Source organism: Castor canadensis, chromosome 5 (genome assembly GCF_047511655.1).
Source record: "Castor canadensis chromosome 5, mCasCan1.hap1v2, whole genome shotgun sequence".
In the NCBI taxonomy this organism is placed as follows: domain Eukaryota; kingdom Metazoa; phylum Chordata; class Mammalia; order Rodentia; family Castoridae; genus Castor; species Castor canadensis.
The window spans coordinates 159,588,897-159,604,083 of NC_133390.1; the positions used below are offsets into that span (position 1 = coordinate 159,588,897).

Below are 15,187 nucleotides of genomic sequence, written 5' to 3' on the forward strand. Positions count from 1 at the left end.
GGATATTTGCAGTATGATCTTTTGAGTCAATGTATAGGGCACTCAGGTCTGTTGGTAACACTGTTAGAGGTGACTGTAAAGCTGATTGAGGGGCTGAGGAAGTAGGTCACTGTTAGAGCATTTGCCTAGCATGTATAGGGCCCTTGGTTCAATCCCCAGCAATGAGGGGAAAAATAAAGCTGATTGTTCTTTTCATTCAGTGAAGTTACTCAAGTATTTTATTCAGTACTTTGCTAAGTGCTGGGACTTGGGCTTACTAAATTTTGATTAAGAATGGTTGCCATGGTCAAAATAAACCTCCAAAGTATGGTTGTATCTTTTGAACTGTCTAAGCAGTTTCTGGTCCTCCAGTTTATGTCTTTTTGGATAGACCCTTTTCTCCCTAAATTAGCTTTAAATTTTATTTTGTGCTCAAATAAAATCTCCAATAACTGCTTTTCATATGTATCATATTAACCTAAAACAACTTATTTTGGGGTAAAAACATACATTTTATTACACTGCTTCAAATCTTTTTAGAAACAGACATACTTCAGTGTCAAGAAGAAAAAGAAGGGGCTGGGAATGGCTTAAGAGGTATAGTGCTAGTGCCTGCTTAACAAGTGTGAGGCCCTGAGTTCAAACCCTAGTAACACCAAAAAAAAAAAAAAGAAAGAAAAAAAGACACGCACTCCAGATTCTTGTTTTTAAGATTGTCCTCTTTTATTGGCTTTTGAAATCGTGATATGGTATACCTATGTTCTTTGTGTACATAAATTTGTTCCTAGAAGTCTATAGGTTGATGTTTGTTAATAAGTCATGTTCTCTCCCTGAATAATGTCCATTGGAGGTATGCTTCCTTGGGGAGTGGCTGGCCTTAGCTCACATGGAAATTCTGGGTAGTAACATGAGTCATTCCTCAGATCAAGGAGGTAGCAGGTAGGAGGGAGCATTTCCCTTTTTTCAGTGATGTCCTAGAGTTTCATGGGAGACACAAATGGGTTGAAAGGCATTGGATGAGAAAAGGGGAAAAGTAGGGGCAGGTTGTGGAAGAAGGTTTTAGGAGCCCTGAGAGCCCTCTCTTAGAGGGGTGAAGGGTGTCTTTATGGAGGCAATGAAGACTTAAGGAACTGCCAGTGGTCATCTAATATCTACAGAGCCCATCCCATCCTCTCCTCTCCCTCTCCCTCTTCCTCTCCTTCTCTCTCTCCCTCTCCCCCTCTCCCTTTTCCCTCCTCTCCCTCTTTCTCTTCCTCTCCCTCTCCTTTTCCTTTGCAGTCCTGGGGTTTGCTTGTGAGGCAGGCACTCTACTACTTGGATCACACCTCTAGCCCTTATCACATTAAACTAAAACAACTTATCCAATCTGCTTGGCATCATGGATTGAAAAAAGAAGACCTAATAGAAGACAGAATGAAGTCAGTGCTGAAATGGAGTGCCACAAGGAGCAGGGCAGGAGCAGGATGCTGCAGATAAATCATAAGAAGAGGGGAGAAGGGCACCTATCTACAGGGTTTTGTGAGTGGGATGGGTCTGAAAGTTTTTGAAATAATTATTTAAGGAGTAAACGTCATTGGCCACATTATTAAAGTCTACCTAATCAGGATTTTTAAAAGGCTTTTAAACTGGGACAACTAAAGCCAGGTGTGGTGGTGCAGAATCCGAGGCCAGCCTCAGATTTTTTTGAGACTCCGTCTCAAAAAAAAAAATTTCCAACAAACCTGGGGCAACTAGAGTATTGCAAATTTAAAGCATACTACAAATTTAAAGAAAGAGAGAGAAAAAGAAAGAAAAGAAAGAAAGAAAAAGTCTTTTCAGTTATATTTTCTCCCTAAGCTAAAATTCTAGGAGGGGGAGTCTTGAGATTAGCATTATTCCTAAAATGGCCATGTGGTCATCCTAATGTACTGATTCTGTAAGCTCCAAATTCTGTCCAATGGATTTTAGTTAATTGAAGGATACAATCAGTGAGTGGACATTTTTGTCACAACCTGTTTTCCTGAAGTTCTATATTCTTCTTTACTGGTTCTTTTTTCTTTTTTTTTTTTAAGTGGGATTGGAGTTTGAACTCAGAGCTTCTTTTTTTTTTTTTTTTGAACTCAGAGCTTCTTGCTTACTGCTCTACTGCTTGCACCACACCTCTACTCCATTTTGCTCTGGTTATTTTGGAGATGGGGTCTTGCAAACCATTTGTTCAGGCTGGCCTCAAACCTGGATCCTTCTGATCTTAGCCTCTCTAATAGCTAGGATTACAGGCATGATCTACCAGTGCCTGGCACTTACTGGTTCTTGAGACTAGTCACAAGAGGGATGAGAGGACATGGGTGATGAAAGTCCTGAGGCCTTAGGTTAGTGAGACATTATGGGTGGTACTAATACTGTAGTGTAGATGGTGAAGGAAAGCCAGCCTTTGTGGGAACTCAGATCTCTGCTTGGTTTAGAGGTTAAGACAGTGATTCTTTTTTGAGGAGCTGGGGGTGGGAGTGCCAGGGCCTTACAATTTCTATGTAAGCACTGAGTTATACCACCCCTAGTGCGAGATAATGATTTGTAAGTACTGTCTTTGGGAGCTGGCAGGCAGTTTCTACTTCCTCATGGTTCATTCTAGGACTTGTAAGATTGGAAGCGGCAATGCTGGACTTTCTTCTCACTCCTGTGGAATGCTCTGCCCTGCCTTGGTTTTGTCAATTGAATAGGCCACCACAGCTTAATGGTGCTCTGGGAAGGTGCCCCTTTTATTTCCTCCATATGGCACTTCTGTCATGTTGGTGTGGCTAGGAGAAGGCTTGGATAGTGAAATGATACCTTATAAATTCATCTTTGATCTGCCCTTTTTTTGGCAGTACTGGGGGTTGAACGCAAGACCTTGCACTTGCTAAGCAAGTGATCTACCGCCTGAGCCACGCCTCCAAAAAAAAGCCAAACCTGGTCTGCTTTTTTATGCTACTATTTACCTCCTTGGTTGGTTTGCTGAGCCTGAGCATTGACTGGTGGGATTCTGACCAGGGATGGGGACCAGACATGGGTGGCTGCTGGCATGGGGAGTCTGGCCTGATTGAATCAGAACTAAATAACAACTTGAAAGTTTCTTAGGGGAGTTAGTTAGCACTTGGAAAAAAGGAAGGACAGTGCCATATTATGTAATGGTTCACCTGTAATGGTTCTTTAGCATAGAAAGTAAGTCTCATTTAGTGTGAAAGCAGACACAGTTGGTAGCCTTGTTAGATCATCAGGCTATGTTGGAGTTAAAGACTGGATTCTGCTCTCAGAGAATCTTTGAGATTCAAAGGGAGTTGACCTTGACCCTTGGCTGGGATTGTTCTGCTCCTCCCCCTATTTTCCTTCTTTCCCTCCCCTTCCCTTTTCTTCCCTCCCCTTCCCTCCTTCCCTCCTTCCTTCCTTCCTTCTCTTCTTCTTCCTCTTCCTTTTTTTCCTCTTCCTCTTCCTCCTCCCTGGCCCCCTCTTCTTCCTTCTTCCTTTGTCCTCCTTCCTCCTTCTTCCTTTCTTCTCTCCCTGTATTGTCTAGACTGTCCTTGAACTCCTGGGCTCAAGCACTCCTGCCTCAACCTCCAAATAGCTGATGGATTACAGTCCATCAGCTCCTCTTTTCTACATGGGGGAAATTAGAGCCCATGTTGGTCAAGGCTGTGTGCCCCCATATGGATCACTCTGCAAGTCATTCTCTCTGGGAAAGCTGCAAGTAGGTTAGTATTTACAACAAAATGGGGGCTTGCTGTTGATTTGTGGTTCTTAACCTTGAGTGAATGGACAAATCAGGTTCCTCTTCCTAATAAAATGCAAATCTGGGGGTCCTGTGCTTCCCCCTTCCCCCAGTTCAATCTGAGTCAGTGTGTTTATAATAGGAGTATAATAGAAATGGTCTGTCTTCTCCATTCTCTGGCTGCAGCAGTTCCTATTTTTTGTTTTCTTCATGCGGTAACTGATTCTACATTTGAAATGTGGGGAGGTTGGTGTCTAGTGAACAGCTTTGCACAGAGAATAAAAGGAAGATTTAGGTTCACACATGCAAGAGCTGGCTTTACTGTTATCTTCTATGAAGGAGAGGTGTTTCTCTTTTAAAGTGACTTGGGTAATAATTAGAATCACTTACTTATCCCTTCTCTGTGACAGGCCCTGTGCTAGGTCATTTCCATGTCTTCTTTTTTTTGGAGGTGGGATAAGGGCTCACTTTGTAAGCCTATTTTAGCCTCAAATTTGAGACCTCCTGCCTCCGGAGTGGTGGGATTATAGGTTTGTACCACTGTGCCCAGCTTAATTTCCGTGTCTTATCTCACCTAGTCTTGACACAAATGTGGAAAGTTTATTGGAGTTGTAGATTATTCCCAGGTGTTCATTGATAGAATGGTAGGGTAGTCTGTCTTTTCCAGAGCCTGGTATTATCTTGGGAGCCCTCATTAGGAGATAGGCCCTGGTTCTAGATCCTGCTCTGATTATGGGCTATTCACTGCTCCTCACCCAGACTCCATTTGAGCAGTTAAAGAGGGAATTAGAGCAGTTTTAGAATTGTTGGCCACAGAAATGAAGCCCATTGTGCAAAATTGTTCAGAAGAAAAGGCTTAGGGGGAAGAGAAGTTGGGCCTGAAATCATATGCATATTTCTCTGCTCACTGCCTGTGGCACATCTGTGGAAACTTCAGGATTCTGTGTTTGATGACTTCACAGTTGTGGTAGTTTCAAGAGCAACAGAAAATTGTTCAGTTTCGAGTCACGTGTTTCCCTGTTTCCTTTGTCTTAGAAAAGAAGCTTGCTGCACATCTCTACTTATGTTCTTACCCCCTTTCTGCTATTCCTGACTGCTGTAAGATTGCCTGATGACCCTTCACCCTCAGAGAGGCAAGGCCAGGAAGCTTTGTTTCATCTGGCATAAGGACAGAGGCTCGGTAAGGGATCCCAAGCCAGGTAGCCCTTATTTTAGGCTAGAAGAGATACAAATTGATGCACTGTTTTTCTTTGGTGCTGGGGATTGAACCCAGGACTTTGTGCCTCTGCTACTGAGCCACATCCCCAGCCAAGGATGCACTTATTTAAGTGTTGTCATTTACATGTTGTTTGTAGGAGCTCTGTCACCAGCCACTCATGGGAGAATTGCCTGGGATGATGTTCTTTTATTTATACTTGAAATCATGGCCTTTCTCCAGAAGTGACCCTAGGTCATTATTATTTGTCATTCCCACTGATTTATTCAAGTCCAGATTAGGCTGTGTTTAGCATGATCAAGGGAGGAAGTTTCAGGATGATCCCTGGTAGTTCTTGGAGGTTAAAAGGGTCAGGATTGGGATATTAATATCTAAGAACAGTGACCCCTGAGCACCTTTGGCCATAGGCTGAGTCATTTCAGAGTGACCAGTGGTGCTCTGGGTCTGTAGTTTGGACTTAGGCTGTGGGGCTTGGGCAGTAGGCAAGGTGGGGTAGTGGGACAACTAGTCAGAGATGAGCAGGCAGGCTTGAGTTCCAATACTAATATCTTTGTCTTAGACTTACTGTAGAACTTGGGCCTATTCATTTAAGGTCTCCTTATGGAGCTTGCCATAAGGAGGAGTAAGCTTCTAAATGAACCTCAAATAGCTGAAAATGGTGACCTGTTGATATTGTCCTTTTAGATGTCGGAATGTCTATGAAAATGACAGTTTGTTTTGATGTAACTGAACTTTCTCTATTGATAAAACAGTTGAAAGTATAGATAGGCTTGAGTCACTTGCTAGTGCACTAAATATTTAAGATTTCATGCTGAGTGTGGTGGTGGTGTATGCCTGTAAACCCTGCACTTGATAGGAGGAGGTAGGAGGATCATGAGTTTGAGGCCAGCCTGAGCTGCATAGTGAGACCCTCTTTGTGCTGCCTCATGTAGAGAATTGTTTAGCCTTTCTTCCTTAGGCTTTCTTATCCTAGCCTACCATGTAATTGTTGGTGCTTTACTTCAACCGAGCCTAACTGCCATCTTGTTTACTAGCCACTTTCCTTCTGTATTTGTGACACCTGTGATAATCACCTTTCTTTTTAATAACCCAGAGTAAAGGTCAGCCTGTAATTGCTAATAGTCTGTAGCAGTGGTTCTCAACTTTGGGATACATCAGAATCACCCGGAAGACTTGTTAAAATGCATTTTTCTGCCCCACTCCCATAGTTTCTGCTTCAGTTTTCAAAGTGGGGCTGGTAAATTGCATTTCTGAAGATTTCCAGGATTTTTTTTTTTTTTTTTTTTTTTTGTGGCACTGGGATTTGACCTCAGGACTTCATATTTGCTAGGCAAGCATTCTACCACTTTCCTGCCAGCCCTCTAGGAGTTTCTGATGCTATTGGCCCTGGTATCACACTTAGAGAAGCACTGATGCATTGTGGGCCAGGTACACTGTGAGGAAGAATCTGATGTGATACATACATGGTCTCTGACCTTGAAGACCCTCATTTTGAATTTTGGGTTGTATTTATAAAGAAATAGACTTAAGTGTGAATCTCTTTGCAGGCCAGATGCCAAATGAGTCTGAGAAGTTCAGAGCAGATGGAATTCACAGTAGCTGGGAAGCCAGGAAGCTTTTTCAGAATTATTGTGAGCTGGCCACCTAAGTATTAATGAGTGACACATTCCAGGCAGGAAACCACTTTGATAGAGATGTGGAGATGGAAATGTTGCAGGCAGTTTTAAAATGACTTGGGTAGCAAGTAGCAAGTCACTTTGAATTGGTGGGTTATTTGATGCTGTTCCCCTGCCCCCGCTTACTGGGGGATCAAACCTAGGGCCCTGCACAAGCTAGACAAGCACTCTATCACTGAGCTACATTCCCAGCCCCTTATGCTGCTGAAGAAAAATAGGCTTGGAAAATAATTGCACTCAGATTGCCTTGGACTTTGAGTACTAAAGAGGCAGGTGTTTGGATTTTACTTAATAGAGGTTGGTAGCCATTTACAAGACCCTGATAAAGGACCAGGGAGGAAGAGATGGCGTGAGGAGACAACATACAACAAGGAGGTAAAAGTGGGATGCATTGGTGCATGCCTGTAGTCTCAGGAACTTGGGAAGCTTAGGCAGGAAATGGCTTGTGCACAGGAGTTTGGGGCCAGCCTGGGCAACAGAGTAGAGCCCCATTTCTGAGAAGGAGGCAACTTGGGGATCTTAACCTCCTGTTACATACTTCTGCTCAACCTCATTGGTGTTTTTTTCTTTTTAGTTGGGAAATTGGTCTTGAAAACAGGTGTGTTTACCAGTGATAAACCATTATGTTGCCATGGCTCACTGGTGTTTTTGACAAGATGAACTGTGATTTCCCCCGCCCCGAATCCCTGGAATAAAAAAGGGAGGTGGTGGGACATAGATTAGTTCTAAGATGAGGTTTGAAAACTTTGGCTTGGGTGCAGCTAATGAGAACTTTTGTAGTTGGATGTGCTATTTGGGAAGATAACATTATTTGAGGGATTGGAGGTGTAGCTCAGTGACAGAGCACGGATTTAGCCTGTGCAAGGCCCTGGGTCCAATCCCCAGCATCACCCCACACACACACACACACACACAAAACACGGCCCCAACTAAACAAAACCCTCTAAAACAAAAAACAAAACAAAACAAAAATCCTGATTATTTGGGTTCCCAGCTTTAGTTTGTTTTTGTTTTTGAGTCAGGGTCTTATGAGTTTTAGCAGGAATAATCATTGAACAAATAGCATGCAGCATCCAGTGTTTTGGCCAACTCTATTTTATTTTTATTTTAAAGTATTATAGCATGAACTTAAATAGCTCAGGATTTTGATATTAATGCAACTTCTAAAAAACACGATACCTTTAGCAGAACTTTTAAAGTTTAAGAGATACATTAATATCTGGGCCATTTTTAGGCCTCCAAGCCTAGAAAATAAAGGTTAATTATAAAAGTTAGTAAGGACCCCGAGGGATGAATAAGTTTGCTGTTTTTTTTTTTTGGTGGGACTGGGGTTTGAACACTGTCTCTTGCTAGGCAGGCACTCTACTACTTGAGCCATTCCTCCAGCCCAAGTTTGATTCTTACTCACACTTAAATTTATTTTATTAGTAGTAGTATTTATTTTGTAGGTACTGGGGTTTGAACTCATGATCTTGTGCTTGCTAAGCAAGTGGTCTACCACTTGAACTACACCTCCAGCCCTCTGAGTGTACTTCTTAAACAGGTTTTTAATTCACATAAATTTGTTATGTGGTTGGAGTTCCCTTGTGTTTATACTTTGAAAGTTGTTGCTTTCATGAAACTATGAGTTAAAATCATGATATCTTCTTGAATTTTAGGTACTTACACTGTGAAATTTTATGATGGAGTAGTTCAGACTGTCAAACATATTCATGTCAAAGCTTTTTCCAAAGATCAGGTGAGAAATGTGGTTTTGTGCTTTGTGTGATGAACAGTGCTTACGTTGTACTTTTGTTTCTTCAATAAAGACATTACATTTTTTTATGACAAGTCTTTATTTCCTCCATCTGACACAGTTTTACCAAAAAGTAATACACAGGTTTTTGGAAGTTGTAAATATTTGTGTCTCTTTGCCATTTCCTTTTAGCACCAATTCTCTTTTTAAAAAATGCTGAACACTTGGATCTCATTGCCTGTTATGTTTCCTCATCTTTTCTCGAAAGTTTCTGGTTACTACTCTTTTTCCATTTCTCCTGTGCTAGGGAACTCATTGAAACACTAGGAGACTTAGAGCACATTTTCTCCTCAATGTAGCTTTTCTGTTAGCCATGACTTAGGACCATGACTTGGTGGTTTACAGAGCTACCCTTTGCTGTGAATTTGACAACCACTTTAGCTAGGTGTGCCTGGTTTGAGAATCTCGTGTTGTGGTGTCCCATTCACCTTGCAGGTATTTGCCTGAGCACAGGCCTGAGTTCTAATATTGGAAATATGGTCCACACAGCTATGAGCCCTCTAGAACTGTGGCCTACTTTTTTTTCATGATTTTTTTCCCCCTTTAGTCTCTTTCATATTTATGTCTTAATGAAATAGTTGAGGGGAAAGTAAAGATCAAAATTGAGACATTATAACTGGTCCTCACCTTTGGATGGTGGTTGATGAGACAGTATTTGGTGATTTTGTGACCTGTTGAGTCTTTTTCTGTGATGACCAAATACTTCTATCATATATTTCTACAAATTCTTCTGTTTATATATTGAAGCTTGAGACATGATACCTTTTTAAAAGTAGCCTTGGGAATGTTTTTGTCATTTTCTGTTTTCCTCTACAAAAATTGTCAAAATTGTAAAACTTTGGCCCAAATGATGCTTTCCCTTTGATTATTTGCCTCTTAGGCATCTAAGGAGCCACACTGTACTCTACAATGTTATTTTGGCCTTAAATTTGGCATTTTTTTTGTGTTAGTTTGTGGACTGGGCTAATATAGAGGACTGAATTATGAACTTATCCAGAATTGGCAGATTATATCCCGAAACTTCTCCAATGCAAATTCGGGCTCCAGATAACAAAGTTCAGCTGTTTACTCAATACATTGATAGTAGCACTCAGAGCACATTGGCCTGGAGGTGGCCTTATTGACTGAGGATCCGTGGGTGTTTCACTTGTCAATTCTCAGTGGCTCCGAATGTCTCACCTTGCCCCAGTTCTGGAAGTCCACCAAGTATAGGCCAGTAGCTCCTGGCTACTGGGTGTAGTAGTTTCTCTTACTTTTTTTTTTTCCTCTCGCAATACTGGGAATTGAACCCAGGGCCTCATGTATGCTTAGGCAAACACTTAACCACTGAACTACCTCCCCAAGCCCATGGTTTCTTTACAGATAGCTCTGATGAAGAGTTTTAAAGTTTTTTTTTTATATAGTATTAGAATAGATTGAATTTTTCCCCTGTGGAATCATAGATGATTTGATATTTTATACTTTAGTAACATTAATTTTTTTTTGAAATCACAAAACTAGTATGTTTGTTGTAGAAAATCTGAAAAGTACTCAAAAATACAAAGAAACTAAAGGCTATATAATTGCATTTTGGTATATATTCTTCTGAATGTTTGTTATAAACACATGTGTGTATGGATATGTTTCCAAAATTGGAGTCATGTGCTCTTTTCTCAGAACAAAATAACATTTTCCCAAGTTCCATAACTTGGGAAATATTTTTCTCAGAAAAAATCTGAGAATATGACTATTAATAGCTGTGCAGTACTCTATAATATATATGTAATCATCCTTTCTGTAACTAATTCCTAAGTGCACATTACGGATATTTGTAAATCTGGGTGCCAAGTCTGATTATTCTGTTAGCAAATTCCATTTCTAGGAATTCATTTTAGTTCAGAAGTATAAACTTTTAAGTCTTTTGACTCAAACTTCCCATACCTCCTTCCAGAAGTATGATTGCAGTTTATATTTCTGCCTACCAGTTAGTAAGAGTGCCTGGTTTTTGTTTTTATTCTTTTGGAATAATTTTTTGGGAGTTAAAAAAAAGTTCACTTGTTTATTATTTTTCCCTGTGGGACAAATTTACTCTCTTTTTGCTTGTGGCAAAAGTCTACGTGCCTAGTGTGTGCTAAGTGCTGGGGATTTCATGGGAACCTGAGATGGTGGGTCCCTGCTCTTCTCTTGAGGTCTTGGAAGAGAGATACATACACAAATAAACTTAATTATAGTTTAAAAAATTCCAGAGCTTTCGGAGCTGACTTTATTATGAGACAGTCACAGTCGCACTGGAACACAAGATTTTTAGGATGAAATTTAAAATAATTTAGAAACAAAGAAACCAAGAAATGATACTTGCTTCCAAAGGAAAACAGCTTTGGCTTGTTGGTTTGAGTACTGCCTTTACCTAAAACTGGAAGCTGAGACAGTGGTTTTGGGGTAGGTATCCTTAACAGTTTCCCTGTTTTTCTATACACAAAAATGGCATCAGCATACAATAGCAATCTGAGCCCCGAGTCAGTAGTCTTGCTAAGGATCACAAGGATGGCACATGAAGGCATTTTCTTAGGATAACTCTGTTAGAAAGATTGCTTTCAGGAAAGGATCCTGAGTAGTTGTCTGTCCCTTTAACTAGTCTCTAGTGATTTAGTCATCATAATGAGAGAGGTTATTTAGTCTCACAAGGAATTGAGCTTGGCAGTTGTTTTGAGTTTAGTATTGGTTTTCAGACCTCAGAGTATCTAGGTGGATATTTTCAGTAGTGGTTTGTATTGTGTGAGCTGGCATATGTTCTCTTTAGTGTCTTTGTTTGTCTTCATAAGTTTGCAAGCAAGCTCCTAATTTTATATTTGCAAGTAATCACAAAGTGTTTCATCGCTATTTTGCTCATTTTAGAATATTGTGGGTAATGCTAGGCCTAAGGAAACAGATCCCAAAAGTCTTCCATCATCTCCTGATAAACGAGAGAAGTTTAAAGAGCAGAGAAAAGCTACAGTCAATGTGAAGAAAGACAAAGAGGACAAAGCCTTAAAGACAGAAAAGCGGCCCAAGCAGCCTGACAAAGAAGGAAAGTTAATCTGTTCTGAAAAAGGGAAAGTGTCAGAGAAAAGTCTTCCCAAGAACGAGAAGGAAGATAAGGAGAACATTTCAGAAAACGACAGGGAGTACTCTGGAGATGCCCAAGTGGATAAGAAGCCTGAAAATGACATTGTGAAGAGTCCACAAGAGAACTTGAGGGAGCCAAAAAGAAAACGAGGCAGACCCCCTTCCATAGCTCCTGCTGGTGAGTTTCCCAAGTGGGCTCTGCAATGGGCGATGCCAGAGTGTTCTTCTGTGGTTCTTGCAGTTCTGTACCTTCTGTACTTCAGTCCTTCGTGTTTGTGACTGTCTTGTGATCTGAAAACAAATTGTGCCCGTGGAGCTGAAGTTCAGTGAGGCATGTATCCAGATGGACATGTTGGGGGTTGTGGCCATGGTCAAGCTCTGGGGTCGTGGTTAAAGGTCCCCAGATACTTCAGCTTACAAGACAAAGCCGAGGGCACTGAGGCAGGGTGTGCCTGTTCAGATGATCTCATTTTAAGGAAGTCTGACAGAACCTGGGATCAGGAAATAACATTTCAATGAGACACATATGAAAGAGGAAAGGAGGAAGCCAGGCATGGAGGCAAACAACTCATAAGACTTGTAATCCTAGCTACTCAGGAGGCGGAGGCAGGAGGATCGAGAGTTCGAGGCCAGCCCAGGCAAAGTTAGTGAGACCCTATCTCAAAAATCAAAAAACAAAATACAAATAAAAGAACTGGAGGATGGCTTGTCTACCATGCATGAGGCCCTGAGTTGAATTCCCAGTACAGCCTCCCCTCCCAAAAAAACAACAACAAAAAAAAAACAAAGAGAAAGGAAGAGAAGGAAATGGTTGAAAAACAGGTGAAGTTAGGGGTTGGGGATATAGCTCAGTTGTAGAGCATGTGCAAGGCTGTGGGTTCAATCCCTAACACCAAAACAAACAAACAAACAAAAAACCCAAATATAAAAAAGAAACAAAATCGTAGGCACCTGAAGGAGGTGGATCCAAAACAATGCAGGAGCTAGGAAGACATGGGTGCATTCTGAAATTTAGCTCTCTAGAGAGTGATTATTGGTTGGGAATTTTGCAATCTAAATGAAAAAGACATGGTGGCTAACTAGTAAGAGTCAAGGTTATGATATAGATTTTGGGAAAATACCAGTTATTTAAAAAAAAAAAAAGAAAGTATAAGTGTAGAAATCTTCTGAAATAACAAGGCTGAAATAAACCCTGATTTCTTCCTAATACTCATTCACAAGATTGATCATTAGCATGAAGGGACACCCCCCCCCCAGCCCCCAAGACTAAGTTTGCTGATGATTAAATATGTGCCATTCGTTGTTCTTCACTCATTCTTGCTTACATATTCATTATGTGAATTTTGAAAACTGAACTCCCTATTACATTTTCAAGCATTATTTATTTGTCGCTTAAGTTTAAATAACTTCAATGGATAGATTGAAAATATAAAATTTGGCTGAAAGTGTGGCTCAAGTGGAAGAGTTTGAAGCCCTGAGTTCAAACCCCAGCACCACCAAAACAAAACAAAACAGAACATAAAGCTTAAAATTTGACAATATATTTTCATCAAAATTGTAGAACAACAGAGTTAGCTCATTCATTATTCCCTAATGATGTAGACTACAAAAAAGTTAGTCCTCCCTATCGTACCAGACTGCTGTATCAGACTTGATTTCTATGGGGAAAAGTATCTTAATTTACTTGAAATAAATCTATTCAGTACTCCCATAGACAACCTTCCAACATCTGAGTTCTAGTTTTATAGGAAATTAGATAATAGATTGATTTGCAACCCTCTTCTTTCAGTGGTTCTAAAGGGATTTTGCTTTCCAGAGCAGAGCATGCTTGACTTGTCCCTTGGCCTAAGTAGGGCTTAGATCCATGCTATCTAGCATGGTAGCCACTAGCCACATGTTTCTATCGAGTACTTGAAATTGGCTAGTCTCAATAAAAATGTGTTGCAAGTGTAAAATAAGCATTTGGACGTCAAATACATAGGAGAGCAAAAAGGAATGTAAAATAGCTCATTAATTTTTTTTTTTTTTTCAGTGCAGGGGATCGAACCCAGGGCCTTGTACATGCTAGGCAAGTGCTCTACCACTGTGCTTCACCCCCAGGTCTCCTAGTAATTTTTATGTTAACTACTCATTGAAATGTGTTTAGGTGTATTGGTTTAAGTCAAGTGTATTTATGTAATTCATTTTTTAACTTTTTAAGATAGCTACTAAAAATTTAAAAATTATGTGTGGCTTGCATTTGTGGCTGTCATTGCATTTCTGTTGGACTGCACTGTCCTTCAATTTAGTTGACTTTCTTGACAGGTTTTGGGAGAGAATTAAGCCTTAATGCCCAAGGCATCCATAATCTGTGAAGGACTGACCTCTGTGTATTGGGACTGGTACTATGTACTCATAGGGAAATTGAGAAAATAACCTCTGTGTTCTGTGTTCAGATGAAGAGCTCCAGTTGAGACAGTCTGGACATTTTAAACCTCTAGGCAGTACACCATGTTGAGATGGGAGTTGAGTGAGAGACAGGCTTTTTCAGCAGTACTGAGATTTGACCTGGGGGCCTTGCTAGGCAAGTGCTGTACCACTTGGGCCATGCCTCCCTCCAAAGACACTCTTTATACAAGGTAAGGAGAAGGGCAGTTATGCAAGGAGAGTTGGAAAATGTGAACTGGTGGGAATCTGATGTCTTCAGCTCAGTTTCTGGCAGTATTTGTGAGAGCTGAGTGTTTTGAAAGTGATTCCCCTCTAGCTAGTGGTACTTTGGCTTGCACCCTCTGGAAAATGTGTAGTGGGTGGTTGTGCTCATGTGCACATGATGTCACTCCGACCTCTTTCAGTTTATTGCTTTAACTTTATAAGTGTAAGATTTCATATCACATAGAATAGATTTAAGAAAGAGGGTTTACAAGTTTACTGTTAACTGTTGCCTGAAGCATTTATGTAAAGATTCCAGCTATGCCTCAGTCCTCCCTAAATAGAATCTGTGCATTAGAGACCTGGGAGAGCAAATTGGTAACAAGCTTCCCAGGTCATTGTTATTGTAAGAAGAGTTTGGGGATCATTCAAGTGTTGTATAGTCAGTCCTTGCCAAGTATCTCACTTTAAGGTCCCTTAAAAAATTGGGTGAGAATATAGCTCAGTGGTACAGTGCTTGGCATGTATGTGGCTCTGGGTTTGATCCCCAAAAACACAAATTATAAAAAAGAAAAAGGTACTTGGCATAAGTTCATTGACTTGGTAGCCTTAAACTCCCTACATTGCACAGATCTGATTGGAATACAATTCGAGCTATTAAGAGAGGGTGGTTTGTATTTGGGTTTAACTTGACATGTGTGTGATCCAAGTTCCTACCACTTGGAACAGGATAATATTGGTGTATTGGGAAGACTGGGCACTGTAGGAGTCAAGAATGAGGGTTGCCTTCTTAGAGCTCAGCTCTGTCTCTTGACATGGCGGACCAGGAGTTACTGATCTTAGATGAGTCTTTTCTCTGCCCCTTCCCTCTCCACCTATTTACTTCCCTTCGTCCCTCTTCCTTTCCTTTTTTCCCTTTCCTCTTTGTCTCCTTCCTCAGACTCCTCAGCACTATCTTTCTGCCAGCTCCTCAATTTCTTTACCTATTTTCTTTTTCCTGCCTCCCTTATGGATTCTCATCTTTCCAGATTGAAGGAGCATTTCTTAAGTTTTAGGCCTAAAAATAGAGTGTAAGCACTCTTCAAGGG

At 40.8% G+C, this 15,187-nt stretch overlaps 1 protein-coding gene across 8 annotated transcripts in view; it reads left to right on the forward strand.

The window, feature by feature from the left end:
• The window catches only part of Phf20 (PHD finger protein 20), a 123,724-nt gene that overhangs the window by 52,979 nt on the left and 55,558 nt on the right, over positions 1-15,187 (forward strand). For 6 of the 8 annotated variants that reach the window (XM_074074656.1, XM_074074659.1, XM_074074658.1 and 3 more), the window contains 2 exons: positions 8,251-8,330; positions 11,262-11,649. The exons of 1 other annotated variant lie outside the window; for it this stretch is intronic. In XM_074074656.1, the coding sequence (XP_073930757.1) occupies positions 8,251-8,330; positions 11,262-11,649 (468 nt within the window). The remainder of the gene's footprint in view (positions 1-8,250; positions 8,331-11,261; positions 11,650-15,187) is intronic. One more of the 8 variants, XM_074074663.1, reaches the window with a different exon arrangement.